The sequence below is a fragment of the Zalophus californianus genome, chromosome 6 (assembly GCF_009762305.2).
Source record: "Zalophus californianus isolate mZalCal1 chromosome 6, mZalCal1.pri.v2, whole genome shotgun sequence".
NCBI classification, from domain to species: Eukaryota; Metazoa; Chordata; class Mammalia; order Carnivora; family Otariidae; genus Zalophus; species Zalophus californianus.
In genome coordinates this window covers 84,951,051-84,965,856 of record NC_045600.1, presented here as the reverse complement: position 1 = coordinate 84,965,856, position 14,806 = coordinate 84,951,051, and the positions used below count along the sequence as shown (strand labels likewise).

Sequence of the window (14,806 nt, the reverse complement as noted above, 5' to 3'; positions counted from 1 at the left end):
TTATTTCCAAGGCTATTTTTTTTTTAATTACCCACTTTCCTTTTGTTTTGGTGAGGGATAAGATAATATATTGTAAATCACTTTCTCTGAAGTTACAGAATTGTGCCAATATTTATCCCCCTACATCTTCAAGAGGAAACTTGTAACAAAGTCTAATTTTTGTTTTCTTTTCTTTCAGTGGTGGGATCAGCAAGTTGATTTTTATACTACTTTCTTGCACCATTTGGCACAATTGGTGCCAGAAATTTATTCTGCTGAAATGGACCCAGATTTGGAAAAGCAGGAGGAGAGCATACAAATGTCCATATTCACTCCCCTGGAATGGTACTTATTTGGAGAAGATCCAGATATTTGCTTAGAGAAATTGAAACACAGTGGAGCATTTCAACTCTGTGGGAAGGTTTTCAAAAGTGGAGAGACAACATATTCTTGTAGGTAAGAATTAGAAATTTAGGATTGGTTATAATTTCAATTTTGGTATTTTGTACTTATTTATGATGTATTTTATTTTGTGTATTACTATTTATAATATACTTAATCATACTTAATTTCCTTTTATTATGCACTTATAAATCTGTTTTTGCTTATATAGCTTGTTTGTGAGTATATGACTTAAACAGTTGTCTCACTTTTCTGTTCTCTAAAAGTATTTAAGAGATGGACTTTTGCCTTGTTTATAATATAGTCCACATACTCTTATCTGAAACCCTAGGGCCAGGTGTATTTCAGAGTTCTGAACACTTTTCCAGCAGTGTCAGGGCAGGATCCTATCATCAAACATAGCATTTCTGTAAGAAATCTATGAATATTCACAGCAAGTGATATAAATAAAGTCTGTAGTCTTATGTCATTTCAGGTCAGTTTTTGCTACCAAGTGAGATTTGGGGGATTGTGGACCTGTAGGGACAGTTGAAATTCAGTTGAGTAGAAAAAGCCATTGGTAGGGAAACTGGGAGCAGCTATAGGCTTTTTGTCCTTTGTAAGAGCAGGTTTTTTTTTTTAAGATTTTATTTATTTATTTGACAGAGAGACAGCGAGAGAGGGAACACAAGCAGGGGGAGTGGGAGAGGGAGAAGCAGGCTTCCTGCCGAGCAGGGACCCCGAGGCAGGGCTCGATTCCAGGACCCTGGGACCATGACCTGAGCCGAAGGCAGACGCTTAACGACTGAGCCACCCAGGCGCCCCTGGTTTACATGTAGTTAACAGTTGTTTAGAACATAGTATCTTTATCCTGTTCTTGTCTCAGGAAAAAAGGCAGCTTTTGTATTTTGTGTACTATTTTGCTACATAGGTAGTAAGGTTTATTTATCTTCTTTATATATATTTTAGCTGAAGCCCAATCAGTTTCAGCTACAGCATAATAGACATTTGTAGATCTCACTTCTCCAAAAGTGTCATGGAAACATTTTAAATTGTCACAACTGGGGCAATGGTACTAGCATCTAGTGGGTAGAGGACAGGGTTGCTGCTGAGGCGTCCTGCAGCACGGGACAGTCTCCTCTATCCCCAGTAAGTAATTACCCAGTTCAGAATGTCTGTACTGCTGAGGTTGAGAAATTCTGCTCTAAATAGGTCAGTAGATCATATATATTTTCAAGAGTATAGTTAGGCAATCTTTTATTTCCTAATAGCCTTTAAAATCACTTTTTAACTTGCCAGTTCCATCTCTTCGATTCTTCTAAATTAGATATTTTAAAAATTGATTTTGCACTTTTCATCAATTTTTGTTGCTCTTAATGTTTTCCTGAAAAAGTTAAATAAGATAGTGACTTTTAAGAGTTATTATTAGGGAAGAGATTAAGAGAGATTGAGTTTTTTTTGTTCATTCAATAAATATTAACTGAATACTTACCATGTGCCCGGCACTGTTCTAGGTACTTAGGACATAACAATATACAAAATAAAGAAACATTCCTGCCCTTATGCTGCTTACATTCTAATGAATTTTGTCTTTATTCAAGCCTCATTTACCAGTGAACAGTCAGTGTTTGTGAAAATATGTTTATAAATGCAGGAGGGTAAGATGATGACAGATAATGGAAAAAACAGCTAATCATTTGTCACAAAACTAACTTTAATATGCAACTTAGCAGTCTGAAATCAGGTAAAAGCTCAAAGTAATGAGGATTATTTAAGAGTCAAAACCAAACCTATATATTCAAATATGGCTAAAATTATTTGGAATTTAGTTTTTGAGACATTTTCATATTCAGCTTGTGCACCACACAGGAAACTCATTCACATTATATTATAGTCATACCTTAAACATCATTGGCATCCTCTAAATTTTGGGATCTAATTTTTAATTTTTTTCAGGGACTGTGCAATTGATCCAACATGTGTGCTCTGTATGGACTGCTTCCAGAATAGTGTTCATAAAAATCATCGTTACAAGGTATGGAAATAGATCCATAAAATCTCTAAATTAGCAGGAACCTGGTGGCCATCTAGTCCAAATTCCTACCAGTACTCGAATTCCTGCTGCAGTAGCTCTGATACATGAACATTTAGCTTTGGTTAAATAACACACGATAGGAGAGCTACTACCTCAAGAGGCAGCCCTTTGTAAATTTTTTGTGAGATATATCACTTTTATACAAAAGACTGTATAAGGCATATGAACAACTTAGAGAATAACTCTGAAGCGAACATCTGTGTAACCACTACTTAGGTCAAGAATAGGCATTGTCAGCTCTCAGAGGCCTCCTGTTTATCCCCTCTAGATCACAGTCTTTCTCTCTCCCGTTGGATCTCCTGTGTTGTGTGATAATGGTCTTCTTGATTTCTCTTTTAGTTTATCACCCAAATCACACTGAATAGTTTTCTCTGTTTTTGAGCTTATATAGACAGAGTCATGCTGTATCTTTTACTTGCTGAGTAGCTTCTTTCACTCAGTATTATGTTTAATAGCTGTAGTTTGTCCATTGATCTTACAGTGTTCAATAATCCATGTTGTCTTTATTCATTTTACTGTATATGTAGATCGTTTCTAGTTTGAGGTTGTTATGAAGAGTTGTGCTGTGAACATTCTTATTTGTGTATTTTGGTACACATGTCCAGCAGTTTCTCTAAGGTATATATCTGGAATAGAATGCTGAGTTCTAGGGTATGTGAATCTTTAGTTATAATAAATAATGTCACATTGTTTTCCAAAGTGGTTATACTAATTTATAGTCTCTCCAGCAGTACGTGACAGTTCCCATTGCTGCACGTTCTTGGAAGATTTGGTCTTGTCAGTCATTTTAATTTTAGCCAGTCTGGTGGGTATATAATAGTATCACATTGTGGTCTTAATTTTCGCTAATTACTAATGAGATTGAGGGCTTTTTCCTTACTTGTTACATTTTAGACAACTTTATTTTGAGCTGAAATGTATTTCTCAAATATTTGTAGTGGTTGTATACTTTGTATACTCTGGACTTAGATGTTGTTGATGTTATTGATGGTTCTCTTTAACATCTTGTTAAACACTCTCTAAGGTCCTGTGTAAATGTATATAACATCTTGAAGTTATGTTTGTGTCTTCCATAGAGTTGAAAGCGCTATTCATGTTATGAGACTGGCCTCAACATTACCACTTCTATTTCAGGAGGTGATGGGCTATAGATATAGATTATAGGTATTATTATTATTGTGCACAAGAATAAACAGATAGAGGAACCTATGATATAGTGTGGTTAAAATGTTTTCCCAAGATTACAAAGCTAATCGCTGATGAGATTTATAGAGTTAAGCATTTGTTAACTTTATTCCATATTTCCATATTTCCTCATCACCTCCATTAATTATAGTATTTCTTACGGTGGAGAACCAAAGAAAGAATGCCAAAAGTAGAGACAGGAGGAAGTTGTTAATTTCTTCTCATTTTTACTCTGGGAGACTAATAGGGAAAGATGCTAAAAGTCTTAAGACCAAAGTTTTCCAGTTCCTCAAATTTAAAGACTTCTAAGCTTATGTTTTCCAAGCTTTGGGATTTTGTGGGTCAGTACAATTTGCAAAAGCTTTGGATGAGACATAGGGTTTTCAAATTTTTCTTTGGCTATATAAGTTCAATTTTAAGTTTAAAAAGGACACAAGGACAGCAACCAAATATACCTGCCATTTCCTATCATTTTATAAAGGAAAAGACATTTTAATTCCAAGAAAGTAGGATAATCCCAGAATAAAGGTTAGTCCTTTAAATTGTATCCATGTAGCTCTGTAAAAGAGCTCGCTACATTTCTTCCTTTTCTGGTTTTTCTGTAGACTAGTAAAAACTTGTTTGTTAAATTTTGGAAACCTTTTCATCAAGCTACCTTTAAGTTTTTAAAGCTTACCAGTTTACATCACCACCACAAAGTGCTCTTTTATGGAACATACTTAGGTTTACCATCTTGAGGTTTTGCAGAGTTCTTCTTACAGAAGAAGGTGCTTACATGGTTTACTCAGGAACCTTTGAGTCATCAGAAGGATGGGCTATTTTATGACTAATAAAAGATGATGTCTATAAGCTTTAAAAAATATTACCCATCAAATGTGAGTGTGAAGGGACAGAACACTTTTGATGAGAGAATATATTGATAGAATCTCTCTGGAATACCTGTATGTCTGATGAAATTTTTAAAGAAAAGCATGTGAATGACTAATAAGCATAATACAAGTGAGTATTAACTTCCAGGGCAGGTAAGAGAATGGGACTCTGGATGGTCACACAGGCAGTTTCAGCAGTATTCATATTCTCTTGGGTTGGGTGCTGGGTTCACGGGTGTTCATTTCATTGTTATACTTTGTAACTTACCTATACTCTGTATATATTCTTTTGTATAATAAAACACTTCATAAATGAAAAAAACCATTAAAAAAAAAAGATTGGAAGAGGTAAGAAGGGATATGTGTTGCTCAAGAGAAGAGGAAGAAGAGTGTAATGACAGGGGACAGACCGAAGATTGGATACTGTGTGAAGAAGACAGGACCAAGAAAAACTTTTAGTGGCAGAACAGTCCAAAACAACTTGAGAACAAGAAAATAACAAAGTTGAAATTTTGAACTGTTTGTTCTGCTGTGTGTAATGTGACTCTTCATGATCTCTAGGTTCTCCGTAGTTTATCCCTTAAGAAAACCTACAGTAAGATAAATAAGGTCTTAAGATCTAACGTACAACATGGTGACTATAGTTGATAACACTGTATTGTGTAGTTGAAATTTGTTAACAGAGTAGAACTTAGAGGCGCCTGGGTGGCTCAGTCATTAAGCGTCTGCCTTCAGCTCAAGTCATGATCACAGGGTCCTGGGATCGAGCCCCACATCCAGCTCCCTGCTCAGCGGGAAGCCTGCTTCTCCCTCTCCCACTCCCTCTGCTTGTGTTCCCTCTCTCGCTGTGTCTCTCTCTGTCAAATAAATAAATAAAATATTTAAAAAAAAAGAGTAGAACTTAAATGCTTGTGGGCACATTAAAAAAAGTAGATATAAAAAAAGAACATAATACAGTACTATTTTTTTTTAAGATTTTATTATTTATTTGAGAGAGAGAGAGTACAAGGTGGGGGGAGAGGCAGAGGGAGAGGGAGAAGCAGACTTCCTGCTGAGCAGGGAGCCCAGTGCGGGGCTCAATCCCAGGACCCTGGGGTCATGACCTGAGCCAAAGGCAGACGCTTAATGACTGAGCCACCCAGGTTCCCAGTACTATTTTTTAAAAATAACCTGAAGCTAACCTCTGCATTTTCTCCTCAAAGTAAACAAGCACCCACTGTTAAAGATTATATTTAAATAGATAAATGTTTCCTTTATCTAAAGCAAGGAAAGTGAGTTACAACAAATAATATATAGGCATATCTTATTTTATTGCACTTCACTTAATTGTGTTTTGTAGATACTGTGCTTTTTACAGTTGAAGGTTTGTGGCAACCCTGTGTCAAGTCTGTTGGTACCATTTTTCCAACAGCATTTGTTCACTCCATGTCTCTGTGTCACATTTTGGTAATTCTCGCAGTATTTCAGACTTTTCATTATTATTTTATTTGTTATGGTGATCAGTGATCTTTGATATTACTATTGTAATTGTTTTGGGCTGTCACAAATTGCACCCATACAAGACAGCAAACTTAATTGATAAAGGTTGTGTGTGTTCTTACTGCTCCACTGACTGGCTATTCCCCTGTCTCTCTCACTCTCCTCAGGCCTCCCTATTCCCTGAGACTCAAATGTATTGAAATTATGCTAGTTAATAACCCTGCGATGGCCTCTAAGTGTTCAAGTGAAAGGAAGAGGCACACATCTTTCATTTTAAATCAAAAGCTAGAAGTGATTAAGCTTAGTAGGGAAGGCATGGTGAAAGCTGAGTGAGGACTGAAAGCCAGACCTCTTGTGCCAGTTAGCTAAGTTGTGAATGCAAAGGAAAAGTTCTTGAAGGAAATTAAAAGTGCTACTCCAGTGAACACGTGAATGATTAGAAAGCATTATTGCTGATATAGAAAAAGTGTGAGGGGTCTGGATAGAAGGTCAAATCAACTACAGTATTCCCTTACAGCAAAGCCTAATCTAGAGCAAGGCCATACCACTCTTCAATTCTGTAAAGGCTGAGAGGGGTGAGGAAGCTACCAAAGAAAAGTTGGAAGCTAACAGAGGTTGGTTCATGAGGTTTAAGGAAAGAAGCCATCTCTGTAACATAAAGTGCTAAAAGTGGGAGGTGAAGCAGCAAGTGCTGATGTAGAAGCTGCAGCAAGTTCTCCAGGAGATCTAGCTGAGATCATTAATAAAGGTGGCTCTACTCAACAACAGATCTTCAATGTAGACAAAACAGCCTTGTATTGGAAGAAGATGCCATCTAGGACTTTAATAGCCAGAGAGACGTCATTGCCTGGCTTCAAAGCTTCAAAAGACATGCTGACTTTTTTGTTATGGGCTAATGCAACTGATGTCTTGAAGTTGAAGCCAGTGCTCATTTGCATTTTTGAAAATCCTAAGGCCCTTAATTACATGAAAACTAGTTTGCCTGTGCTCTATAAATGGAACAACAAAGCCTTGATGACAACAGTTCTGTTTACAACATGGTTTACTGAATATTTTAAGCTCACTGTTGAGACCTACTGCTCAGATTAAAGATTCTTTTCAAAATGTGACTGCTCACTGACAGTGCATCTGTTCACCCAAGAGCTCTGATGGAGATGTACAATAAGAATAATGTTGTTTTGATGCTAACACAACATCCATTCTGCAGCCCCTGGATCAAGGAGTCATTTCAACCTTCAAGTCTTATTTAAGAAATACATATCATAAAACTACAGCTGCTGTAGATAGTGATTCCTCTGATGGGTCTGGGCAAAGTAAATTGAAAAGTTTATGGAAAGGATTCATCATTTTAGATGCCATTAAGAACATTCATGATTCATGCAAAGAAGGAAAAAACATGAAAAGGAATTTGGAAGAAGTTGATTCCAACCCTCAAGGATGACTTTGTGGGGTTCAGGACTTCATTGGAGGAAAATAACTGCAGATGTGGTAGGAATAGCAAGAGAACTAAAGCTTGAAGACATGACTGAATTGCTGCAATCTATGATCAAACTGTAATGGATGACGAGTTGTTTTCGATGGGTGAGCAGTGGTTTCTTGAGACATTCTTCCTGGTGAAGACTGTTGAAATGACAACAATAGATTTAGAATATTCCATAAACATAGTTGATAAATTACTGGCAGGGTTTGAGAGGACTGACTTCAATTTTGAAAGAAGTTCAAGTGTAGATAAAATGTTATCAAGCAGTATTGCATGGAACAGAAGAATTGATGAAAGAGTCAGTCAGTGTGGTATATATCCTTCACTGTTTTCTCATTTTAAGAAACTGCCACAGCCACCCCCTATGTTCGGCAACCACCATCCTGATCAGTCAGCAGCCATCAACATCAAGGCAAGACCCTCTCCACCACCAAAAAGATTACCACTTACTGAAACCTTAGATGATGGTTAGCATTTTAAACAGTAAAGTATTTTTAAATTAAGGTATATACATCATTTTTTAGATATAATGATAATAATTTAGATACTTAATAGACTACAGTATAGTGTAAATGTAACTTTTATAAGTACTAGGAAACCAAAAAAGTCATTTGACTTGCTTTATCATGCTGTTTGCTGTATTTCAGTGGTCTGAAACTAAACCTGTATGATCTCTGAGATAAGCCTATATTCATACAATCATCCCCTTTAATCAGAAATAAATGTTTTCAAATGAAGCTTAAAAAATTGTGAAAGAAAAAAATTCTCATGGTATACTTTTATATGGAAAAAGCAAAATATATAAAATTATGCATTCAGTTTTTGGTGTTTCTTTTAAAACATTGTGTATATAATACTTAACTGTAATTTATTTTAATTGTTTACCTATTATTGGGGGAATGTAATTAGGATTGTTATTTTTTTATAGTAAGCAGTGTTGCTATAAACATCTTTTTTTAATTAACATATAATGTACTATTTGTTTCAGGGGTATGGGTCTGTGATTCACCAGTCTTACACAGTTCATAGCGCTCATCATAGCACATAGCCTCCCCAATGTCCATCACCCAGAACATCTTTTCTTTTTTTTTTAAAGATTAATCTATTTTAGAGAGCACATGTGTGGGTGGGGGCAGGGGCAGAGGGAGATGGGGAGAATCTCAAGCTGACTCCACACTGAGCGTGGAGTCCAACCTGGGGCTCAGCCTTACCACCCAGAGATCATGACCCAAGCCGAAATCAAGATTCAGATACTTAACCAACCAAGCCACCCAGGCACCCTGCTATAAATATCTTTATGTGTGAATCACTTATCTATATGTAGGATTATTTCCTTCGGATAGGTTCTCAGAGGTAGAATTACTGGATTAAAAAATATTTCAGGAAATAGAGAAGCCACAGATTAGGTGAAAGTCTGCAATACATGTATGTGATAAAGGACTGGTATCCAAAATGTACAAAATACTCTTAAACAGTAAGAAAATTAACAACCCAGTTAAAAAATGGGCAAAAGATCTGAAACAGACTTCACTAAGAAGATATATAAATGGCTAACAAGTACATGAAAAATGCTTAGCATCATTTGTTATTAAATTAATACAAGAATGAAGTACCACTACACACCTATTAGAATGGCCAAAATCCAAAACCTGACAACACAAAATGATGAGGATAGGAGCAGCAGGAACTCTTAATTCATTCCTGGGGGAAATGCAAAATGGTACAGCTACTTTGGAAAACATTTTGGCAGTTTCTTACAGAAGTAAACATACTGTAACCATATGATCTAGCAGTTGTGTTCCTTAATATTTACCCAAATAAACGGAAAGCTTACACCCACACAAAAAACTGCACAGGAATGTTTATAGCAGGTTTTTTCACATTTACCAAAACTTGGAAGCAACCAGGATATCCATCAATAGATGAATAGATAAGCCACTTTGGTATACCAATACAATGGAATATTCTTTTTTTTTTTTTAAAAGATCTATTTATTTGAGAGAGAGAATGAGACGGGGGAGGGTCAGAGGGAGAAGCGCACTCCCTGCTCAGCAGGGAGCCTGATGCAGGACTCGATCCTGGGACTCCAGGATCATGACCTGTGCCGAAGGCAGTCGCTTAACCAACTGAGCCACCCAGGCGCCCCTACAATGGAATATTCTTCAGTGATAAAAAGAAATTAGCTACTAAGAGCTGGCAGGACCATAAATGCATGTTACAAAGTGAAAGAAGCTACTGTGAAAGACTAGATACTGTGTGGTTCTAGCTGTATCACATTCTGGGAAAGGCAACACTGTGGAGACTAAAAAGTTCAGGGCCTGGGGAATGGTGGTGGGAGGGATGGAGGAATGAATAGGTGGAGCATGGGGGATATTTAGGGTAGTAAAGCTATTCTGTATGATACTGAAGATGTATATACATGTCATTATTTGTTAGAACCAAAAAAGTATACAACACCGAGAACCCTAATGTAAATTGTGGACTTTAGTTAATAATAATGTATCAAAAAATAATGTATCAACATTGACTCCTCAATTGCAACAAATATATCACTCTAATACAAGTGTCAATAATAGGGGAAACTGATGGGGGAAGAAGAGGTATATGGGAACTTGGTATTTTCTGCTTAATTTTTCTTTAAACCTAAAACTGTTCTAAAAAACAAAGTCTGTTAATTTTTATGAATTTCAAAGGTTCTTAGTACATTTTGCCAAAGTGCTTCAGGAAAGAATTATACCAAATGTACTACAAGTAGTGGTATAGAATCCCGCAGAACCTGCAGAAACCTTTAAATAGAAACCCTTTAAACTAAAACCTTTCAAACTGAACCCAACTTAAAAAAAAATTTTCCCCACTTCATTGAAAAGTGTTTTCCTGATTGTTCTAATGTTGTTTCTCTTTGCTTATTCTGGAATGGTGAATATGAAATACCCTTGCATTTTTACTTTGCCATCTTCCTGGATAAAAGGAACAGGCTGTTTGTTTTGCCATCATCCTTGCTGACAGGGCCAAGGTCATTGATTTGATAAGTAGATTAAATTCCAGGAAGCCACGATCACAGTAATGTAGCTTTGATCAAACAACCAAAATAGTGGCTGAGTTCACCTAACCGGGGTCTTCTTGTATCTTGGAAACTGATACCAAACCAGGTTTGCTTCTAACATTGGTGTCCTTTTATTGAACACATTCCAGAGTCAATTACCGTAAGTCTGGAGAAGAAAACAAAGCCCACTACGAGGCTTCTTTTTCTTCTCCCTTTCCTGTGTAATGTCTCTATCTTCATTTACTAAATTGCAATGATATGTCTGTGTGTCCTTCATCCCCATCTGACTGTAAACTCTCTAGGACGAGGCCCAGGTCTGACTTTACACCTCCTTTGTCTTTCATAGTACCTGGGACATAGAGGCTTTCAGCAAACGTCTTTTGAAATGAAGTGTTAGGATCAAAAAGACTAGATCATAGGTAGAGCTGATATCTAACATTTAATTATAAAAATAACCATGAGGGTCTATTTTAACATCAGCCTGCTGTAATCCTACATGATGAGATTTATTCTTATATTTGAAACACAACAGCACTGGGGCGCCTGAGTGGCTCAGTTGGTTAAGCGACTGCCTTCAGCTCAGGTCATGATCCTGGAGTCCCAGGATCGAGTCCCACATTCGGGCTCCCTGCTCAGCAGGGAGTCTGCTTCTCCCTCTGACCCTCCCCCATCTCATGCTCTCTCTCTCTATCTCATTCTATCTCTCAAATAAATAAATAAAATCTTTAAAAAAAAAAAGAAACGAAATACAACAGCACTAAAAAATAATTAATTTACCCAGGGAATACAATAAAACTGTCTTTTTAAAAATTCAAACAATATGGAAAAATTTAAATAAAAATTATAGTTGCCATTCTGTCCCATTGTACTTTCTTTGTTAAACTACATACAATTTAATGTATGTACATCCTTACAAATCTTTATGTATTTACAAACATGTACACACATTTATATGTTTAGGAGGGGTGTGTATGTGAGTGTGTATATAGATGGGATCTTACTGTATATCCTATCTTACAATTTGTTTTCAACCTAACAGTATATCATGGGGATAATTCTATGTTGATACATATAACAACTCCCCTGCCTTATTTAATTGTTGCATGTATTCCTTTATGGGATTATATCATCGTATATATATATATTATTTTTTAAAGATTTTATTTATTTATTTGACAGAGAGATACACAGCGAGAGAGAGAACACAAGCAGGGGGAGTGGGAGAGGGAGAAGCAGGCTTCCCGCTGAGCAGGGAGCCGGAAGCGGGGCTTGATCCCAGGACCCTGGGATCACGACCTGAGCCGAAGGCGGACGCTTAGTGACTGAGCCACCCAGGGACCCTATATCATCATATATTTAGCCCTCTCCTTTTTTAGATAATTATGTTGTTTCCAGTTTTTCACTGATCAAAAATGTTGGAGTGTACACATATACCTTTGTTTTCATATGAACCAATGTATATAAATATTCAAGAATGCCTGAGGCTAGATATTTAGAGGTAGATTTTCTGGATTGATGGGTGTATGCATTTAAAATTTTGTTAGATTTTTGCCAGATATTTTCCTTGAATTACCATGAGCTTACATTCTCAGTAAAAGAATATGAAAATGGGAGCGCCTGGGTGACTTAGTCGGTTACGCGTCTGCCTTTGTCTCAGGTCATGATCCTGGGGTCCTGGGATCGAGCCCCATTTTGGGTACCCTGCTCGGCGGGGAGTCTGCTTCTCCCTTTCCCTCTGCCCCTCACCCCCGCTTGTGTGCTTTCTCTCTCTCTCAAATAAATAAAATCTTGAATATGAAAATGTTCTTTTTCCACAACTGTCCCCAATCTTTAATTAGTCTTTTTTTACATTTTGCCATCTGTTAGATAGATTTCAGATTATTGAAGAACGTCATTATTTTAATTTGGTTATCTGTAGTGTTAACATCTTTTCATATTTTAATTGTTTAATTTCTTCTGTGTGTTGTTTATTTCTTTACTCATTTTTCTTTTGCCTTTTACTTCTATGTTACATACTTTACAAACATTATCTTATTATGTTTGTCTTTTAAAAACTTGTTTTTGGGGCGCCTGTGTGGCTCATTTGGTTAAGCGTCTGCCTTCGGCTCAGGTCATGGTCCCAGGATCCTGGGATTGAGCCCCGCATTGGGCTCCCTGCTCAGCGGGAAGCCTGCTTCTCCCTCTCCCACTCCCTCTGCTTGTGTTCCCTCTCTCGCTGTGTATCTCTCTGTCAAATAAGTAAAATCTAAAAATAAAAAATAAAAAACCTTGTTTTAAGTGTGATTTATTGAGATATAATTTATATAAAATGAAATCTACACTGAAAGTGTATAGTTTGAAGTTTTCACAGATGTTATACAGGTCAGTAGCCACCACCACAATCAAGATATGTTTTGACATCTGCCAGATACCCTTTGCATTCAGTTGTCTTGCTTCCATACCCCTAGTTCCTGGGAGTCACTGAACTGTTTTCTGTCCCTATATTTTTGCCTTTTCAGAATGTCATATAAATGAAATCATATAGTGTGTAGTGTTTCCTGTCTGGCTTTTTTTCACTTAGCAAAATGCCTTTGAAATCCTCTCATATATCAGCATTTTGTTCCTTTTATTGCCATTATATGGATCTGCTACAATTTCTTTTCATCAGTTGGTGCACATTGGTTTCCAGCTTTTAAATAAAGCTTCTTTAAACATTCATGTACAAGTCTTTGTTTTGTACAGAAATGTTTGCATTTCTCTTGAGTAACCTAGAAGTAGGATTGCTGAATCTTAAGTGTATATTTGATTTTATAAGATCTGTTTTCTACCTTTTAACTTGATCTATGCTATCATTTGTCTTGGCTTTTTAAATATATATATTGTTAAATTTGCCAGATTTTTTTAAGGCTTCTAGATTTTGTGCCTTGCTTCTATGCCATTCCCTATTCTGATTATGCTTTTACTTTTTTTTTTAAGATTTTATTTATTTATTTGACAGAGAGATAGAGCCAGAAGGCACAAGTGGGGAGAATGGCAGAGGGCGAGGGAGAAGCAGGCTCCCCGCTGAGCAGGGAGCCCGATGTGGGGCTCAATCCCAGGCCCCTGAGATCATGACCTGAGCCAAAGGTCGTCGCTTAACCATCTGAGCCACCTAGGTGCCCCTAGTCTGTCAGTTTTAATGGTATCTTTGATTTCCTCTTAATACCTGTGTAATAGTTGATAATCTTATTTTCTTTCCTTTGTCCCAATTTTTAGTTGTAGCCCTTCTGATTGTTAGATCATATAATGTTTACATTCTTCATCCATGTCCTTACTTTTGATTTGTATCTTAACTCTGCAATTGAATTTATAAAATGTTCACCATCTGTCCTTTTTCTGAGCTCTTCCTAGTCACCTCTTGGTCAGATGAAGCTCATCCTCTAAGGGTTGGTGAACTAATTTGTGGGTCAGATCTGATTCACTGCCTGTTTTTGTATGGCCTGCAAGCTAAGTTTGTTTTTATATTTCTAGGTGGTTGGGGAAAAGATAAAGTAGTAATTTATGATACATGAAAATTATGTGAAGTTAAAATTCCTATTTCATGAAAATTATATAAAATCAAAATTCTAGTGCCCATAAATCAAGTTTTATTGGAACATAACCTTGCTCGTGTATGTATTTATTATCTGTGGCTGTTTCTGCACTACAACGGTAGATTTGAGTAATTCAACAGAGATTATATGACCCGAAAAGCCTAACATATTTACTATCTGTTCCTTTTTTTTTTTTTTTTTTTTTTAAGTAGGGCTTGAACTCATGACCCTGAGATCAGGACCTGAGCTGAGATCCAGAGTCCGATGCTTAACTGACTGAGCATCCAGGCACCCCACTATCTGTTCCTTTATACATAAAGTTTGCTGATCTCTGTTCAAGTAGATTTCTCAGGAAGGGCTCATGTATACAGTATTCCCGATGTTCTGACATGTTCAAAATTGTATTTTTATAGCTTGGTTGGAGATAACATCCTTGTTTGCATTTTCTTTCCTTGAAAACACAGCTCTGCTGTTGTTTTATACATTGTCATTGAAAAGTCTGATACCAGTCTAATTTTTTTTTTTTAATTAGATATAGCGAGAGAGGGATCACAAGCAGGGGGAGTGGGAGAGGGAGAAGCAGGCTTCCCACTGAACAAGGACCCCAATCCGGGGCTCAATCCCAGGACCCGGGGATCATGACCTGAGCTGAAGGCAGACGCTTAACAACTGAGCCACCCAGGCGCCCCACCAGTCTAATTTTCTTACTACCATATTATTTCATCTTTTTGCCAGAAAGCCTCA

General features: G+C 36.9%; 1 protein-coding gene across 3 annotated transcripts in view; it reads left to right on the top strand.

The window, feature by feature from the left end:
• The window catches only part of UBR1 (ubiquitin protein ligase E3 component n-recognin 1), a 152,574-nt gene that overhangs the window by 14,605 nt on the left and 123,163 nt on the right, over positions 1-14,806 (top strand). For all 3 annotated transcript variants that reach the window (XM_027570929.2, XM_027570930.2, XM_027570931.2), the window contains exons 2-3: positions 179-435; positions 2,317-2,395. In XM_027570929.2, the coding sequence (XP_027426730.1) occupies positions 179-435; positions 2,317-2,395 (336 nt within the window). The remainder of the gene's footprint in view (positions 1-178; positions 436-2,316; positions 2,396-14,806) is intronic.